Source organism: Mesoplodon mirus (genome assembly GCF_964341445.2).
Source record: "Mesoplodon mirus genome assembly, chromosome: 12".
Taxonomy (NCBI): Eukaryota; Metazoa; Chordata; class Mammalia; order Artiodactyla; family Ziphiidae; genus Mesoplodon; species Mesoplodon mirus.
In genome coordinates this window covers 104,349,383-104,367,517 of record NC_138988.1, presented here as the reverse complement: position 1 = coordinate 104,367,517, position 18,135 = coordinate 104,349,383, and the positions used below count along the sequence as shown (strand labels likewise).

Here is an 18,135-nt window from a genome sequence, read left to right as displayed (position 1 = left end):
CTGAATCAATCACAGGCGCTTCCGCCATCCTGAAGGCCCACCGGCAACGCTCCATCCACACCTGTGATTCCTCGCGCGGCCACAAGATGGTGCTGTCGCGTGGCGGACTTGAACCAAAGCGCGGCCCCAGGTGCTCCCTGCACCTGCTGGTTTTCAGAGGTGATGTCGCATCTTGGTCTCTCTTAGAGCTCAGCGCTTTCATTCCCACACCAAGGACTGGACGGCTCCCTGGCTGGTTCCAGCACCTGCTGCTCCACAGTTACCGGGTCCTCCCACGGGATCCACACCACCCGGAGGTCTGGCTGTTTTCCTTATAGGTCCTCAAAGCACAAAAGACGTGAACACACCCCTCCCACGGGACAACAGCGTCACTCGCCCTCCTTGTAAGGAAGCCTACCTTCAGTTATTTCAGAGCGCCTACACCTACCTTTCTTAGTTGCACTCATTTACTTTCTGTGACACAAAGATGATATGAGGACATCATCTCAGTGAGTCTCACAAGAAAGGGGGGAAAACAACCAAATTTCATCTTTGAGGACATTCTAATACGTTCGGAAATGCCTCTACAACTTTTCCCTCGGATAAAGGTCATTCTAAAATGAAAACGTCCCCCAGGACCTCCTGGGCTCACAAGACAAGGTGGCCTGTCGCCTGCTGGCACAAGAGCATGTCACAGCGAGGCCATGTCCTCACTTCTGAACCCAAGGAAAACATCAGCTGCAGACAGACCACCCCCTGACGCTGGTGTGCAAACAGCAGCTGCACTTATTTTCATTAGGAACATTACACAAGCGGGGAAAATCTTCCTTCTGCTCTAAAGGGCCAGCCCAGGACACCGGAAATCAAGGCAGAGCGTTTGGGGAGGGTCCTTGGATGGGTCGCAATGGCAGGTGGGCTACCAAATGAGGTGTTACAAGCCAGAAAGTGCTGGGAAAAGGGAAAAGGAGAAAATTAGCCCAAACGGCTCACCAGCACCCCTCGCCCACACATCCACAGGCCTCTCTGCCTTCTAGGGGATCTCCTTGGCCTTGAACCTTCATCCTATGTGCTCTTTACCCAGCCTCTCCAATAAAAACATCTGGCCAAACCACAGTACAACGTCACCACTAGGATGCGGTCACACACCAAGCATTGCCATCACCACAAGGTCCCTCTTATAATCACACCCGCCCCCTAAACCCTGGCAACCACTTATCTGTTCTCCGTTTCTAGAATTTCTCATCTCAAAAATGTTACATAAATGGAATCGTACAGGACGGACCATTTTGGGATTGGCATTTTTCGTTCAGCATAATTCTCTGCAGACTCGCACAGGCTGCTGGGTGCATCGATAGTTCATCCTTTTTAACGTTGAGTGTTATGCCCCGACCTTCAATCGTTACCCTGGACACCCGCCTGGGGGTGGAGGAGACGTGAGGCGCCGGCAGGGGCGCCCCCATCTTCCCAGCACTACAATCCCTCCAGCCGCCACCGCGCGGAGCCACCGGGTCCCGCTCGGACACGAGGGCCCGGGCTGGCGCTGGGCAGAGCCCGGGGGCGGGGACAGGGCAGGGGCGGGGCTCCGAGTGCGGGGAGAGATCCAGACTGGTCGGGCTTGGGGGCGGGGCGGGGCGGGGAGCGGGGCCGGGCTGCGCTCGGGGGCGGGGCGTAGTCTAGGACGAGGCGGGGCGGTGTTCGTGGGCGATGGTGGGCGTGGCCCCGCTGGCGGACTCCCCGCGTCAGCCGCGCAAAGCGCGTCCGCCCGCCGACGTCTGCGAGTGCGTGGCCCGCGTGGCCAGAACGTGTCGTGGACGTCGGACGTTCTTCCGGAGGAAGTCCGCGTCCTGCCCGCGTCCTGCCCTCGTCCTGGGCGTGCGCGCGCTGGCTGAGGTGAGTGCGCCCGCTGGGGGGCGGGCTTGGGGACCCTTTCCAAGGCGAGGACTTCTGAGGGTTCCCACTCCCCGCGTGCCCGAGGCTCCTCTTCTGCAAGTACGAGGCTGGGGCACAGGGTGAGCAGGCCCTTCGCTGCCCTCAGCCGCTGCCCTCCGCCCTGGACTTGGGCAGCGCTGACCCCAGTTGCAGACGGGAAGCGGGCAGCCCGGGGTCAGCGAGTGGGCGTCGCGGTGACCTGGCCTAGGCCCGCGGGCCTCCGAGTACCGGCTCGGCCTCTGCCCCGCGTACCGTCCAGTCTGTACCAGGCCCTGGAACTCAGCTTCTTTAACTTTAGCCCCTGAGATTCTCAGCCAGAGAAATTCGAGAAGAGAAACGTGTACTCAGTGTATGCTTCCTGTATGGCTATTTGTAGTTCTAGGGGGGATGGAAAGAACCCAAGTGTAGGCAGAGAGGAACGGTCGCGGAGATTAGGACGAAGCAATGTACATCAAATTGTCAGCGCATTTGATGTGATATATAGCGTTTAACAACCACATGGCTCTTTTTTCCTGTTGACCTGGTAAGTGTATAATTTCCGAGGAAGGGGAAAGTACCGCAGCTGTGCAGGGGCAGTAGGTAGGGGTCAGTGGGGGAAGTGTTGGGCTAGTAGCCGACTTCTTGGGCCTCAGTTTCTTATTCTGTACAACTAGGAGAATTGACCAGAGCGGGAGTCAGAAATTCAGTGGCCTCCAGTGGCCTGGCGGGTGATGTAAATAGGTAAACTGGGCCCAGCAAAGCAAGAGGGGAATGCATGCCCTGCTGTAGGCATTAAAATTAAATGGTTTTTAACCAAACCAAAATGTCTTTGGGCCCTGACCCTCGGGATCTCAGGATGAGGTGTTCCCCGAGTCTGGAGTGACACTGATGACCTGTCCGAGGTGATCAGGTCCCATCACTCTCCTGTATAACATGCTCCAATGGCTTTCTGTTAAGCTCAGGGTAAAGTCTTTGCCCCTGTCCTGCAGACTCACCCATCTCTTGGACCGAGTCTCCCACCACCCAGGGCTCTGTTTTAACCCCAGGTGCATCATGCAGGCTTCCTTGAACACCTGGCCGCTCCCACCGCCTGCCTTACCCTCCCTCTTCCCTCTGCCTGAACCTGTCTGTGGCTGTACCTCGACCCTCCCCACCACTCTCCCCCTGTCCCTCAGTGTTTGTTTTCTCTTCTAGATTGTTGGGGTCACTGAGGAGAGTGATTGCTCCTGAGAGCCCAGGGCCCACCACACGCAGTCCTTCTGTGCCCAGAGTTCACCGCAGACCCTCCTCTTGGCAGCATCCAGAGAGAAAAATACCCATCTTCCTAAGAATATGGCAGGTGACTATTAGCCATGGGAGAGTTAAGCTTCTTTAAATTAAAATTTTAGTTAGAAATTGAATACCTTGTTATAAAAACTCCCGACAACACTGAAGTGTATAAAACTTGTTTATAATGTGCACTGGTATCTGCAATTCTCTCGTTTTGTGTTTTCTTACTGTCCATTTCAGCCCCATCAAAATCTAATGCTTATCCTGTCTTTGCTTTGCCTCCATCCTCTGGGATGACCACCCAGAGGACATAGTAGGTGCTCAATAAATAGATATTGAGTGAATGAGCCCCAAGAGTTACGATGGTTAAAGATTCAGCATGACTCACACACATCCCATTCTGTGACATCTTTTTTTTTCAACAAAAGATGAAAATCCTTTCATTTCAGAACACAGACGTTCACGTTATTTTACACATTGCGTCGTCCGTTAGGGTTTGTCAGCCTCGGCACTGCTGACCTTTGGGGCTAGATAGCCCTGTGTTGTGGAACCTGTCTGTACTTGTAGGATGTTTAGCAGCAGCCTTGGGCTCTGTCTCCTATATGCCAGCCTTGCCTCCCTCTGGAAGTGACAGCCAGAAACGTCTCCAGACCTCGTGAAATATCCCCTGGGAGGCAACACTCTCCCCAGTTCATGTGTATCCTTTTTCCTATTAAGCCCCCAAGTGGAGTTCCCTTATAACAAATGAGTCTAAGAGGTTAAAGTAAAACTGTTAATCATTAATTTCACTTGTTGGATTCAACCTTTACACTCAGCTGAATGCCCCAGAGCTGTTTGCTTCCAACTGACGTTTATATTTTCTCCTTAAGGGCCTAAACAGAATAATATAAATCAAGAGTTTAAACATTTTGGTCTCAGACATTCCCAGGGAAGATTTAAACAAATCCCTACAGCTGCCTTCTGGAAGAAATCGGTACCTAACCTTACAGAATCTTCTGAACGAGGAAAGTACTGCTTCAGAGGCTGTTGGTATTGATGACACAGCCGGGCCCTGTAACGCTGGTCTTCTTAGAGCCTCTTGCCCTCAGCCTCGCCCCCAAAAGCAGGACTTGACGCAGGCCCTGCCTCTCCCATGGGACCAGGGATCTGGTTTTTGATGTCTTAAGTGTCAGTTTTTGATGGAGGGGAAAGAAGCAGAGCTGTGTGTCCGTGGCTGATGCCTTCCACCAAAGGGTGAACACAAAAGATTAGTCACGGTAGTTTCTTATCCTAATATTAGGCAACACGGCTAAAACTTATGGAGGATAATAACCAGGACAGATGGGGCTTCTTTTAACGGTACGTGGGCCTCTCACCACCGCGGCCTCTCCCATCGTGGAGCACAGGCTCCGGATGCGCAGGCTCAGCGGCCATGGCTCACGGGCCCAGGGCACGTGGGATCTTCCCAGACCGGGGCACGAACCCGTGTCCCCTGCATCGGCAGGTGGGCTCAACCACTGCGCCACCAGGGAAGCCCAGATTGGGCTTTTAAGGAACTCAGTTGTGTTACTCTTGAGGAATTGTTCCTTGACTCGTCGTATATTTGTGTGTGAGTAAACTCAAGTAATGATGAACTATGACATAGTTAGATTTTTTTAAAATGATCATTGTTTTAAAACTGTCACCCATAAAAAGGATTGGTCTTTCTTACTTAGCTTCAACCGTGGTGATGCACCTACATGTTTCATTGTCATCTTAGTCCTTGTTGAATTTTGACAAAGAGGAATTATTCTTCAAGAGAAATGGTTTCTTGTCCGGATTTAGGTAAGAAAGTGCTCATCGTCTACGCGCACCAAGAGCCCCGGTCTTTCAACGGGTCCTTGAAGGACGTGGCGGTGGCTGAACTGAGCCGGCAGGGCTGCACCGTCACCGTATCTGATCTCTATGCCATGGACTTTGAGCCGAGGGCCACAAGGAAAGATATCACTGGTGAGTCATGGAATAAATGCTCTGGTTTTTTAAACTTTCTTCCTTGTGTGTGTCTTTTTTTTTTTTTTTTTTTTTTTCTTTTTGCGGTACGCGGGCCTCTCACTGTTGTGGCCTCTCCCGTTGCGGAGCACAGGCTCCGGATGCGCAGGCCCAGCGGCCATGGCTCACGGGCCCAGCCGCTCCGCGGCATATGGGATCCTCCCAGACCGGGGCACGAACCCGTATCCCCTGCATCGGCAGGCGGACTCTCAACCACTGCGCCACCAGGGAGGCCCCCTTGTGTGTGTCTTTTTACTGAGGTATAATTGACATAACGTTGTATTCATTTCAGGTGTATAAAATAAGGATGCGATATTGGTATACATTGCAAAATGATGACAAGTCCAGTTAGCATTCGTCATCACACATAGTTTCACTTTTTTCCCCTCTTGATGAGAACTTTGAAGATCCACTCTTTCATATGTGCAGCAGTCCTACCTGTAGTCACCAAGCTGTGCGTGACATCCCCGTGATTCAGTCATTTATAACTGAAAGTTTGCTCTTCCGGCCCTCTTTACCTGTATTACACACACCCTCCAGCCCCTGCCCCAGGCAGCCACCAATCTGTTTTCTGTGTTCACGAGCTCAGTTATTTTTTTGTTTTGTTTTTTAAGATTCTGCATATAACTGAGATCATACAGTATTTGTCTTTTTCTGCCTGACTTATTTCACTTAGCATGATACCCTCCAAGTCCATCCATGTTGCTGCAAATGGCAAGGTTTCTTTGTGGCTGAATGATATTCCATTGTGTTTATATATCACCTTTTCTTCATCCGTTGATGGGCATTCAGGTTGTTTTCGTATCTTGGCTGTTGTGAATAATGCTTCAGTGAACATAGGGGTGCAGATATCTTTTTGAGTTACTGTGTTCCTTTTCTTTGGGTAAATGCCCAGAAGTGGGATTGCTGGATAGTAGCTCTATTTTTAATTTTGGGGAGGAAACCTCCACACTGTCCTCTGTAGTGGCTGCACTTTACATTCCCACAACAGTGCATGAGGGTCCCCTTTTCTCCACGGTGAGGCCCTGCACTTGTCTCTTGTCTTTTTGATGATGGCCATTCTGACCGGTGTGAAGTGATAGCTCACTGTGGTTCTGATTTGCCTCCCTGATGATGAGTGATGTGGAGCATCTTTTCACATGCCTGTCGGCCGTCTGTGTGTTTTCTTCGGAAAGATGTCTGTTCAGATCCTCTGCCCATTTTTAAATCAGATGGGGGGATTTTGCCTTCTTTGTAATGTTTTTAATTTTAAAAAGTTTGAAAACAAAGCTTGTCATCGTGCATGATGGAGAGTCCTCAAGTCAAAAAGGTCTCAGTGCCAGTCCTTTCCCCCATCCCCAGCCACCCGGTTCCTCTGCCCCCAAGGAAACCAGTGTCACCCGTTACCTGTGCATCTTTCTGGAGTGAGTCTGCGCTATCTCTGGATGTACCTAGAGCAATTAAGGGCATAGCCTCCATTTTCTCTCCACTTTTTAAAAAATGGGAACATGTTACATATGTTGTTTTGCATGTTGCTTTCTTTTTTTGTGCTGCGAAGTCCCCCATTGTATGGAGGAGCCATGGTTTAAGTAGCTGCCACTAATGGGCACTTTTGGTTGTTTCTCACGTTTGCTGTGATAACAGAGCTGCAGCACACGGTCGTGGCCACACGTGTTTTCCTATCTGTGCAGGTATATCTAGAATGGAGTTGCTGGTCGGAGGGAATGTGCGTTTTGAATTTCCGTAGATAATATCAAATTGCCTCCTGTAGGTGCTGTACCAGTTTACCCCCAGCAGTGTTGGCAAGTGCTCATTTCCTCATTTAACCAATGTTTTGATAATTGCCAATCTGACAGGTGGAAAAATGGTCCCTGAGTACACAGTTTTGTATATGAATTGTAAATATATTTTTACCTATTTCTTTTTTTTTTAGTTTTGACTTTACTATGGTGGCTTTTTTTCATGCAGAATTTCATTTACTTTTGCTTAGTTGGCTTTTGACCTGTGTATTTTGTGTCATGTAAACTCTAAGCTTATTTTTTAAAGGTGTTATAGTTTCTTCTGGTATTTGACAGGTTTCACTCTTTAAATTTAAGTACGTTCTCTATTCAGAATTTACTTTGGTGCATGATGTGAGGTGTGGGTCGTTTTTCCCAAGTACTTACCAGCTCTCTCATCACCATTTATTACATGATCCAGCTATTTGCCCCAATTTAAAATGCCACCTTCATTGTGATCTGAATTCCCACATATGTTTTATTCTCTTCTAAACTTTGTATTCTGCTTTTGTTTTCCTATCCATGACTCAGTACCACATGGCTTTAATTATTTTGGCAAATAATTTATTTAATATCTGATAGAGTTAGGTCACCCTCATTTGTCTTATTTTCTATTTTTTTTCTGACTAGTTTTACTTTTCCATAAAATCTTTTGAATTAGCTTTCCAGATTGTCCACTGAAAAAAAAAATGCACAACGTGAGAGCTGGGAGTTAAGTTTCATTTGGGGCAAAATGAGGACTATAGCCCAGGACACAGCCTCTCCGAGAGCTCTGAGGAGCTGCCCTGAAGAGGTAGGGGGGGAAGTCAGGATATGTGTGATTTTGGTGAAGGGGGTGCATGCAGCTGAGCACACAGTTTGGCAGAAGGTTGCTGCGGTCACGAGGAGCACACGTCTCCGTTAGTGATGTTAGTGCTTTTCTAGATACAAAGAGATGCAAGAATTGGGCTCGTAAACTCCTCTTCTGGAAAGATCTAACTCTCTGAAGGCCTGTTCTGCCAGTTTTTCCAGGAGCACAGAGGGCCTCATTCCTGATCTCCACCCTGAACTCCTTTCAGGGTGTGTTGAAGGTTCGTGGTCACAGCAGTTTGTGACTTAATCCTTGTAGAGGCAGATGGCAAGTGCCAACCTTTGGCTGGCAAGATTCAAAAGGTAACAGATGATCTTTTTTTTAACATCTTTATTGGAGTATAATTGCTTTACAATGGTGTATTAGTTTCTGCTTTATAACAAAGGGAATCAGTTATACATATACATATGTTCCCATATCTCTTCCCTCTTGCATCTCCCTTCCACCCTCCCTATCCCACCCCTCTAGGTGGTCACAGAGCACCGAGCTGATCTCCCTGTGCTATGCGGCTGCTTCCCACTAGCTATCTATTTTACATTTCGTAGTGTACATATGTCCATGCCACTCTCTCACTTTGTCACAGCTTACCCTTCCCCCTCCCCATATCCTCAAGTCCATTCTCTAGTAGGTCTGTGTCTTTATTCCCGTCTTACCCCTAAGTACTTCATGACCTTTTTTTTTTCTTTTTTTCTTAGATTCCATATATATGTGTTAGCATACGGTATTTGTTTTTCTCTTTCTGACTTACTTCACTCTGTATGACAGACTCTAGATCCATCCACCTCACTACAAATAACTCAATTTCGTTTCTTTTTATGGCTGAGTAATATTCCATTGTATATATGTGCCACATCTTCTTTATCCACTCATCTGATGATGGACACTAACAGATGATCTTTTTATTGAGGTCCCATTAAGTTTACAGATGACTCAGCCTCGTGAAGTTCTTTCTGTCCCAGTGACAGGTGTGGCTCCTCATTTGCTCATGTGCTCTCACAACCTTCCAGGTCTGTTTCTGAGTTTTCTTCATGCAGGTCTCACATAATTCTTACTAACTGGGTTTTGTTCCTCTGTGTCAGCAGTCCCCAGGCTTTATGGCACCAGGGATGGGTCTCGTGGAAGACAGTGTTTCCATGCACTGGGGCGAGGGATGGTTCAGGTGGTGATGCGAGCGATGGGGAGCGGCTGTAAACGCAGATGAAGCTTCTCTCCCTTGCCCGCCACTCACCTCCTGCTGTGCAGCCCAGTTACTAACAGGCCGAGGACCGGTACCAGTCCACAGCCAGGGGGTTGAGGGCCCCTGCTCTATATGAAGAGGACTCATCTGTGTGTGCGTGGATGTGGCTGCTACTAATTTTCTTACTGTTTGTAGTTTTCAGCTGATTCTCTGGGGCTTTCCTGATATACAGTCAGATCATCTGCAAATAATGATAATTTCACCTTTGGTTTTCCAGGAATTTTAATTTTAAATTAATTACCTTTAATTTCCTTCTGTTTGCAATTGGGTTAACAAGATCCCCAGGTTTAGTATTTAGTGCTGATGGTAATAGCTGACATCCTTGTCTTTTCTTGTCTTCTTTTTTAAAAAATTTTATTGATTTATTTTTTTGGCTGCGTTGGGTCTTTGTTGCTGCGCACGGGCTTTCTCTAGTTGCAGCAAGCAGGGGCTACTCTTGGTTGCGTTGTGCGGGCTTCTCATTGCAGTGGCTTCTCTTGTTGCAGAGTATGGGCTTTAGGCATGCAGGCTTCTGTAGTTGCAGTGCGCAGGCTCAGTAGTTGTGGCTCGCAGGCTCTAGAGCACAGGATCAGTAGTTGTGGAGCACGGGCTTACTTGCTCCGTGGCATTTGGGATCTTCCCGGACCAGGGCTCGAACCTGTGTCCCCTGCATTGGCAGGCAGATTCTCAACCACTGCGCCACCAGGGGAGCCCTTCCCTTTTTAAAAAAAAAACAATATTTATTTATTTATTTATTTTGGCTGCGTGGGGTCCTAGTTGCAGCATGTGGGATCTAATTCCCCGATCAGGGATCAAACCCAGGCCCCCTGCATTGGAACCATGGAGTCTTACCCACTGGACCACCGGGGAGGTCCCTGTCTATTCCCTTTTAATAAACCAAACAATTCTTTTCACTGAGCGAACAGCAAAGCAGGGACTGGGGAGATAGAGAGTATTATGTGGAGGAGCCCCTGGTTTTCAGTGAATCAAGTGACACAGGCTCTTTGTATAAAGTATCTTAAATGTGGTGAACAGGTGGGCAGAGGGTGAAGACCACAGCCCCTTCACATGCCCTCCTGGTCCTGCATGGCCCCCAGGGACAAGCAGGCCGAACTCTGTGGTGTGGGTCATTGTAGATCTTACTCCAAATAGCAGCAAAATGCATATCTGTGTAGAGCTTAGAAACTCTATAGGTACAGATGTAAGTGGGGATTTGCTTTATTCACTAGAGCTTTGGGGAGTCTTTTTAATGAGTGCATGGCGCTTCATGGTACCTGCTATAACTTACGAGTTCCCCTGTTGACTTAGGCTTACTCTGTCTCCAGCTTTCGTTTCAAGCTGTGAGTCAGTAGGTTTCCATGGCTCTGGACTCCCTGTCTTACTGAGAAAGTCCTCTCCATGTCCTCACTTACAAAAATATTCTCATTTTCCCATGACATCTGGATACCTTTGCTTTGATATTTACTTCTTAATTTATCTAGAATACTCGTGGCCCGTGCACATTTTAGTGTCCGTTTACCATTAGCAGAAGCACCCCGTGTTCTCTGTGGGCTCCACACCCGGTGGGCGGCAGCCTGCCTGACACACAGGCTCTCCTGCTCAGGGTCTCTGGTCGGTACAGAACCTCATGCATAGAAGGGTCCCAACAGGTGCTTTGAATGAAAATGAACCCCGGGGAGGCTGAGGGAGGAAGCAGAGCCCTGGCATGTTCTCAGCTGTGGCTGCTGAAGGGCTGGCCTCTCCTTGGGCTCCTCTGCAGGCCGCGTGCTGCAGGGGCCGCACCTGGGCCTCCCGCCGTCCCCTCTGCTGCCATGTGGGACCCGTGGCCTTGAGCTCGGCCCTCAGCCTCCATCTCCTCTCTGGTCGGTTGGGAATTACCCAGCCTGTCGGGTTGTTACGAACATAGAAAGGTGATGCTGCAGAGCATAGCGTGGTGCGTGGGGATCCTCAACCACTGGTGACTATTGTTAGCACTGATCAGCGCGGTTGGGTGAATCACGCTGCTTGAGGAGAACCACTGAAGGCCTAGATCAAGTGTTAACTTGGCTTTCAGCCTAGTTGTCGAGGGTTAGGGTTAGGGTTAGAGGGTTAGGGTCAGGGTTAGGGTTAGGGGTTAGGGTTAGAGGGTTAGAGTTGAGGTCGAGGTCAGGGTCAGGGGTTAGGGTTAGGGGTTAGGGTTAGAGCGTTAGGGTTAGAGGGTTAGGGGTCAGGGTTAGGGTTAGAGGGTTAGGGTTAGGGGTTAGGGGTTGGGGTTGGGGTCACTGGTTAGGGTTAGAGGGTTAGGGGTTGGGGTCGGGGTCAGGGGTTAGGGTTAGAGGGTTAGGGGTTGGGGTCAGGGTCCGGGGCTAGGGTTAGGGGTTAGGGTTGCGGTCGGGGTCAGGGGTTAGGGTTGGGGGCTAGGGTCGGGGTCAGGGTTAGGGGTCAGAGTCAGGGGTTAGGGGTTAGGGTTGGGGTCAGGGTCAGGGGTTAGGGTTAGGGTTGCAGTCGGGGTCAGGGGTTAGGGTTGGGGGTTAGGGTCGGGGTCAGGGGTTGGGTTAGAGTCAGGGGTTAGGGTCGGGGTCAGGGTCAGGGGTTAGGGTTAGGTGCTGCAGGTTCCAGCCCGACCCCTTCCCCCCCGCTGCTGCTGCCTGAGCCCCTCCCCTACCAGGCCTTGTCCTGATTCGCTGAGGCCACAGTGAGCTTCTCCCGAGCTGAATTGGAGCGTTCCCTATATACATGGGGAGCCGCCCCCTGTGTGCAGGAGAAGCTTAAGCCCCTCGGCCGGGCTCACAAGCCCTGGTCCATTCCTGCAGTCACATCACCTGCGGGCCTCCCGGCCTCTCACCGCAGGTTCTCGGCTGTGCTCCCGGTGGCCCACTCCTGGGCTGGCCAAGTTGTCCCGTCTGCGTCTTCTGCCCAGAAGGTCCCCTGCTTCTCCTGGCTGCCCGAAACTGCTACTCCGTCGTCAGAACCCCGTTCACCGACTCATCCCCAGGGTGCGCTCCTGACCCGCCCCCGCAGAGCTGGCTGCAGCGCTTGTTACACGCGCAGAGTGAGGCCCGCTGCTTCTGTGGGGGGTGAGGCCCGTCTGCCGTAACATTACACCTAGCAGGCTGAGGGGTCGTGTTCTGTGTGTTACCGTGTGGTTGCTCCACGTCTCCTGCTGGACTTTGAGTCCCTTAGGAGAAGGTAAGGACGTAGCTTGCTCTCTTTGCGTCCACAGTCTGACCCCAGGGCCTGGCGCGTGCTCAGGTCTCCGTGGCTGCCCGGTGACCTGCCGGGGGTGGCGAGTGACGTCCAGGCAGCAGTGGAGCTGGTGGGATTGGCGGGATGGGCCGCGGCTGCCCCCTGGGTGAAAACCCCTGTCCTGTTCTTCCAGGCGCCCTGTCCCGCCCCGAGTCCTTCAGCTACAGCGTGGAAGCGTACGAGGCCTGCAAGAAGAGGTCTCTGACCAGCGACATAATCACCGAGCAGAAGAAGGTCCAGGAGGCCGACCTAGTGATGTTTCAGGTTCGGTTCCCCTCAGATTGTGGTAACGGATTCGGTTTGTCCTGTGTGCAGAGTCTTTCCCGATACTGAGTTCACGCTCCGGGCGGTGGTGCTATGATCTGCACACTTACTTCGGTCTCGTTGGGTCCGGAGACCCAGGGAGCCCATACCCCCCGTTCAGATCCTGACTCCCAAGTAAACAGCAGGGGTTTCCCTTTAGCCTGTGGTCCTGAAACGGCTGACCCTGCAGGAGGTGCTGCCTGCGTTCTCTGATCCCCAGCCCGGGAGGTGCGGGGCTGCACGGAAACCAGATTCGTCTGCGTGGGTGTTTATCAGAGCAATTTAGGCCAGATGCAACTGCTGCCTTACGTATCCTGGTCGTCAAGCCCCGTGGGTGGCCTCACCCCCCTACCTGGTGCTCACTCACCTTTGTCCCTGGCAGGCTTCACTGCACAAGAGCTGCCCAGGACGCTACGTCCACGGCCAGCCAGGCGGGCATCATGGCAGCAGAGTAAATGTGCTTTTGGGGAGCCGTTGGGTGGATAGAAATCCAAGGCAGGCCAGGAGAGAAGGGGATTTATCGTAGGGGCCCTGATCGCTTGGGCCCCAGGAACCCGAGGACAGGCCGTGGCGGGCTTCCGGGCAGTGGCACGGGGCGTGGGGTGTCTGCTCCGCTCCCCACGGCAGCTGCTCCTCCGATCTGGCTGCCCTGCCTCTGCCCCGCGTCACGAGATCCAGCCTCCCAGGAAGGGATCTCCTGGGTCCACAGCGTCTCTGTTTTCCAACCTGCTGAGGGGCGGGGCGGGGGCGGGGGAACAGGACCGCCCTTGCGGTGGGCGCAGAGCCAGTTCCCAGACACAGCGCGGAAACGCCCCGTAGTCTACGCCTGTGCATGCGGAGGCGGCAGCCCGTGCCCGTGCCTCCGGGTGTGGTCCCAGTGCGCCGTTCTTCCATCCTCCTCACGCCTGAGTGCCCGCGGCTCACCACCGGCACGCTGGTAGGCACGCAGGACCGTGCAGCCGTGTGCCGATGCCCAGCAGTCCGGCCCCTGGTCCGAGCAGAACCCCCCGCAGCTGTCTCCCCTCCGCTGCGGGCTCCTGGCTGAGCACACGGAGCCCGAGGCTCCCTCCTCCCCCGGGACTGGAAGGTGAACACCAGGCAAGGCCTGTTGCTTCTGTGCGAGTCTGTCTTTATTCCTGCCTCTTCTCATCAGTCTTCTCCCCACCCCCGCCCCTTTTCCCTGTACTCTGCCCAGAGCCTCTGCATGTATGTTGTTTATTTTTTTTTTGTTCAACACTAATACAATGTCATTCACCGCGACCACTGCTACTATGACCATAGCTCACCACTCACTGAGCATTCACCCTGTTCTGGGCACCGTGATGTGTCATTGACCCCTCACCACAGTGCTGTGAGTGATTTGCAAATCAGGCTAAGGAGGCCCAGAGAGGTTAAGTAACTTGCCACCGTCACACAGCAGTAGGTTGTGGAGCTGGGATTTCAGTGCCAAGTCCTGAGTTAGATTTATAGTGAAACACGGGCTTCCTTCTAGCTTTGGTAACAGGTTATTGCATGTGTTCATCTCTTTTCATTGATGATATTGTTGGATATGGTGTTAGGGCTTCTGTGGGGACCGGAGTGGACTCCAGGGAGACCATGCTGCTGGTGTGTGGACTCTGAGGATCAGACTTCTCAGAACCTACCCCAGCCCGACTCCCAGATGCCGTGTCTCACCCCCAGGCGGGGAAACGGGCAAACTCTTTCCCACACCCTCCCTCTGGCCCCGTGGCTGGGGGTCAGCACCTCCCGGCCCACTCAGTCGGGCAAGCAGTCGGGGACCGTCCCGGGGGACGCAGAGCCACCTGTGACAGCGACCAGGACGGTCAGCTCTGCCCGCCCCTCCGGCCGTCACCGCCATACCGTGTGCCTCAGAGAGGGGGGAGAAGCCTCCCCATCACGTTGGTGACACCTGCCTGCCCGGGCCCGGGGAGGAGGCGCCCCCAAACACCCAGGCAGAGGAACGCGGAAGTGACCCAACGCTCCCTGCCTGTTCCACGTGCAGTTCCCGCTGTACTGGTTCAGCGTGCCGGCCGTCCTGAAGGGCTGGATGGACAGGGTGCTGTGCCAGGGCTTTGCCTTCGACATCCCGGGATTCTACGACGACGGCCTCCTCAAGGTATGGCCGGATGAGGGGCGGCGTCCATCGGGGATGGAGGGGGCGTCTCAGCAAGTCACTCCTAGTTTGCATTTTTTTTTTTTTTTTTTTTTTCTGTACGCGGGCCTCTCACTGTTGTGGCCTCCCCCATTGCGGACGCACAGGCCCAGCGGCCATGGCTCACGGGCCCAGCCTCTCCGCGGCATGTGGGATCTTCCCAGACCGGGGCACGAACCCGTATCCCCTGCATCGGCAGGCGGACTCTCAACCACTGCGCCACCAGGGAAGCCCCTAGTTTGCATTTTTTAACCAAACACTGAGCGCCAACTATTTGTAAGGCCCCGTGTGGTTACATGGGGGAGAAAGCGTCGCTCCCAAGGTCATGGGCTTTTCTTCGAGTAAGGGACACAGAGCGTCCACGTCTGTCTGCGTGCTCAGCCAGGGAGGCCTGGGCTGGCCTGGGGACGGCTGCCGAGGGCCACCTGCTCCACGATGCGGGCTCATCACTGGCCACGCACCTGTTCACCTCTGAGCGTCACGGTAACCACCTTGAAAACAGGATAATGCCTCGCCCCCAGGGAAGAGGTTGTGGGGAACCTGGCAGATGCACAGGACCTGGTAGCTATGGATTCCCCTCTAAAACAAATGACATTTTAAATTCTGAGATCCTCAGAAAATAAGTGCATATAAAGAAAACACTGAGTCATGAGATCCGTCTTGGACCGTGAAAAGATGCCACCCTTTGCTGAGTGGCCCCAGGAGCCGGGCACTGCGGGCGGTGCCATTTGCCCTCCCAGCCGCTCCGAGGTCTGGCCTCAGCCTCACCCGCTCCTCCCCTGTGTCCCTGAAGCCCGCTCTCCACCAGCACCAGGGCCTGTCAGCTCTGTGTGCGCCCCGTCCGTTCCTCTGGTTGTCCCCTGCTCTCTCCATTCGATGTAGCTGTCACCTGCAGCTGGGCTGGACGGAGATGGGAATGTGTGTCTTTCCATCAGGGAAGGGTGCAGGGGAGCTGGCCTCGGGTTTTCCCTCCCGGTCATTATAAACCTCTGGGCTGGAGTCACAGTGGCCTTTCCTACCCTGTCCTCTGGGGTCCCACCAGCACGTGTGCTGTGTCCTCCGCAGGGTAAACTAGCCATCCTGTCCTTAACCACGGGCGGCACGGCTGACATGTACAGGAAAACTGGAGCCAGCGGAGACTTCCGATACTTCCTGTGGCCCCTCCAGGTACGCCACACCCTTCCCTGACCCACAGCTCCCCTGGTACAGAGGTGTGACATAGGCCTGAAGGCCAGACCGTTCTGACTTCCCTGGGTACAGGAAGTGACAGCCTCTGCCCTCTTTAATGGTTTACTTGGTAGCACTGGAAAGGCTGGCCAATGAGGAAAACATGTGTTATCAGGATAGCTTCTGCCATCGTTTGGGCAGAGGCCAGGCCAAACCTAGTTGGCTGGTGTGCTCTGGGGTACACAGGAGCCCCACGGTGGCCCGTGTGTGTCACGATTCGGGAGGGCGGAGCCATCCACACTCTGGCTCTGCTTCCTGAGGCGGCATCGCCTGGAACCCTGGCCGAAGGCTCCCCGGCCCCCATCCAGCAGCCTTGGGAGTGGGCACGTGTCCATGGAGCCAGCGACTGGGCGCCTCCCCAGACCCCACCCCCGCTCCAGGAGCCCGGGAGTCGGCTCCGGGCTGCGCTCCCAGGTGGACGCCTAGCTGCCTCTGTGCCCTGGGCCCGGGGTTGGCGAGGACGGCGGTCGGCGGAAGTGCCCTGGTGAGGGCAGAGCTGAGGAAGGGAACTGGGGGCCCTGGGATGGTCCCCGTGTCCTGTAGGGAACTCCTGGGAGACCCAGCGGCCTGCATGGAGGCTGCCCATCTCGGTTGTTAGGGGGTGGGTGTTGAGCTCGGAAGAGATCACGTAGTTAAGGGTTTGTGAGCTTTAAAAATGCAGACGGTGGTGTGGGTCCCGGCCTCCCACCCACCTGATGGGGCAGGCCTGGACAGGGTGTGGGTTTAGGGAAGGAGTGCAGACGGAGAACAGTGATATTTCTAGAAAAACGATCTCTGAAAGGAGACAGGATAGTCGTTCCATGTAGTGATGCTCAGCTGTAGAAGCCCAAACTTCCTCTGCAGAGGCCGAGGGGCCTCTTAGGTGCCATTAGCCAGGCCTAAATTCTTGCTTTTAAAAAATCTTCACCTTTTTTTCAGTTTGCAGAAGTACATATCATAGAAAAAAATGAGATTATAAAATATAAAAATAGTCCCCTTAATTCCTCCCTTAAAAATAATCACTTTCCATGATTTGATGTATTTCTTTACAGCCCATATATATTTTTTTTTTTTTTTTTTTTTTTTTGCGGTACGCGGGCTTCTCACTGTTGTGGCCTCTCCCGTTGCGGAGCACAGGCTCCGGACGTGCAGGCTCAGCGGCCGTGGCTCACGGGCCCAGCCGCTCCGCGGCACGTGGGATCTTCCCGGACCGGGGCACGAACCCGTGTCCCCTGCATCGGCAGGCGGACTCTCAACCACTGCGCCACCAGGGAAGCCCCCATATATATTTTTAAATATATACTTTTAATGATTAGGCTTATCATGTTTATCTTTTTACATAAACGGTGTGCCACAAACACCGCTTCACGTTTCTTCTTGCTGTTTACATTTAACGCATATCTTGAACAGCCTTCCATGGTAGCACATTGTAGCTCTAATAACCTCATTCTAGAATATTCCATCGCATGGCTTGCCATAATTTGCCTAACCAGTCAAAACCGTAAACTTCGGTATTTGACTCAACAGCAGAGATTAAAGGTTCATGTCAGTTACCAGAGTAGAATTTGGAACTTGGCCGCTGCCCAGCCCTCTTCACCTCCCTGGTAGCGGCCGTGTCCTGAGGTTCTGGGGCAGTTCCGTTGTTTTCGGTTAACTGGTAGCATGAAAGGTATTCTGTCCCCTTTGGTGACTGAACGGATGGCATGTGCAGGGCGGCTTCTCACTGCTCTCCTTTCTTTGCGGCTGTAGCACGGCACGCTGCACTTCTGTGGATTTAAGGTCCTTGCCCCTCATATCAGTTTTGCTCCTGAATTTGCATCAGAAGAAGAAAGAAGGGAGATGGTAGCCTCCTGGGCGCAGAGGCTGAAGACCATCTGGAAGGAGGAGCCCATCCCCTGCTCGCCCCCCTGGTACTTCGGGCAGTGACCTCGGGGCCACGCTGGGAGGTGCTGGTGTGTGTAATAAACGACGGCACGACAGAGCAGCAGGTGTGTGGGGTGATGTGACTGTGTCTCCAGGGTCGTGTAGGCCGACTCGCGGCTCCCGTCCCCCGCTGGTTGTCCCGGATTCTCTCCTGACAGATGTCCGTGTTCTCCCAGGCTTTCTTTTCAGTTCTAATATTTTTCCATCTCCCTGTCTTCAGTCTTCGCGGGTAGTGGTGTTTTTCTGTAGTTCTCCTGGCTTGGAACTGGGTTTGTTAGGTTTTGTTTTGTGGTATTCCATAACTCACCTTGCATTTCTGTTTGCATAGGAAAGTCTGTTC

The 18,135-nt window shown here is 52.8% G+C and overlaps 1 protein-coding gene across 3 annotated transcripts; it reads left to right on the top strand.

Moving 5' to 3' along the window:
* The first annotated feature begins 1,734 nt into the window (after nt 1-1,734).
* NQO2 (N-ribosyldihydronicotinamide:quinone dehydrogenase 2) lies at nt 1,735-17,851 on the top strand. Of its 3 annotated transcripts, none has more exons than XM_082637675.1 (7): nt 1,735-1,869; nt 3,082-3,226; nt 4,960-5,124; nt 12,345-12,475; nt 14,517-14,630; nt 15,732-15,833; nt 17,622-17,851. In XM_082637675.1, exons 2-7 carry the CDS (start codon nt 3,220-3,222, stop codon nt 17,796-17,798), a joined length of 696 nt encoding a protein of 231 aa, XP_082493801.1. In that variant the 5' UTR covers nt 1,735-1,869; nt 3,082-3,219; the 3' UTR covers nt 17,799-17,851. The 3 variants fall into 3 exon arrangements, with proteins under 3 accessions (XP_082493801.1, XP_082493802.1, XP_082493803.1); XM_082637676.1 differs by lacking the exon at nt 1,735-1,869 and adding an exon at nt 1,911-1,988; XM_082637677.1 differs by lacking the exon at nt 1,735-1,869 and adding an exon at nt 2,048-2,431.
* The last annotated feature ends 284 nt before the right edge of the window (nt 17,852-18,135 follow it).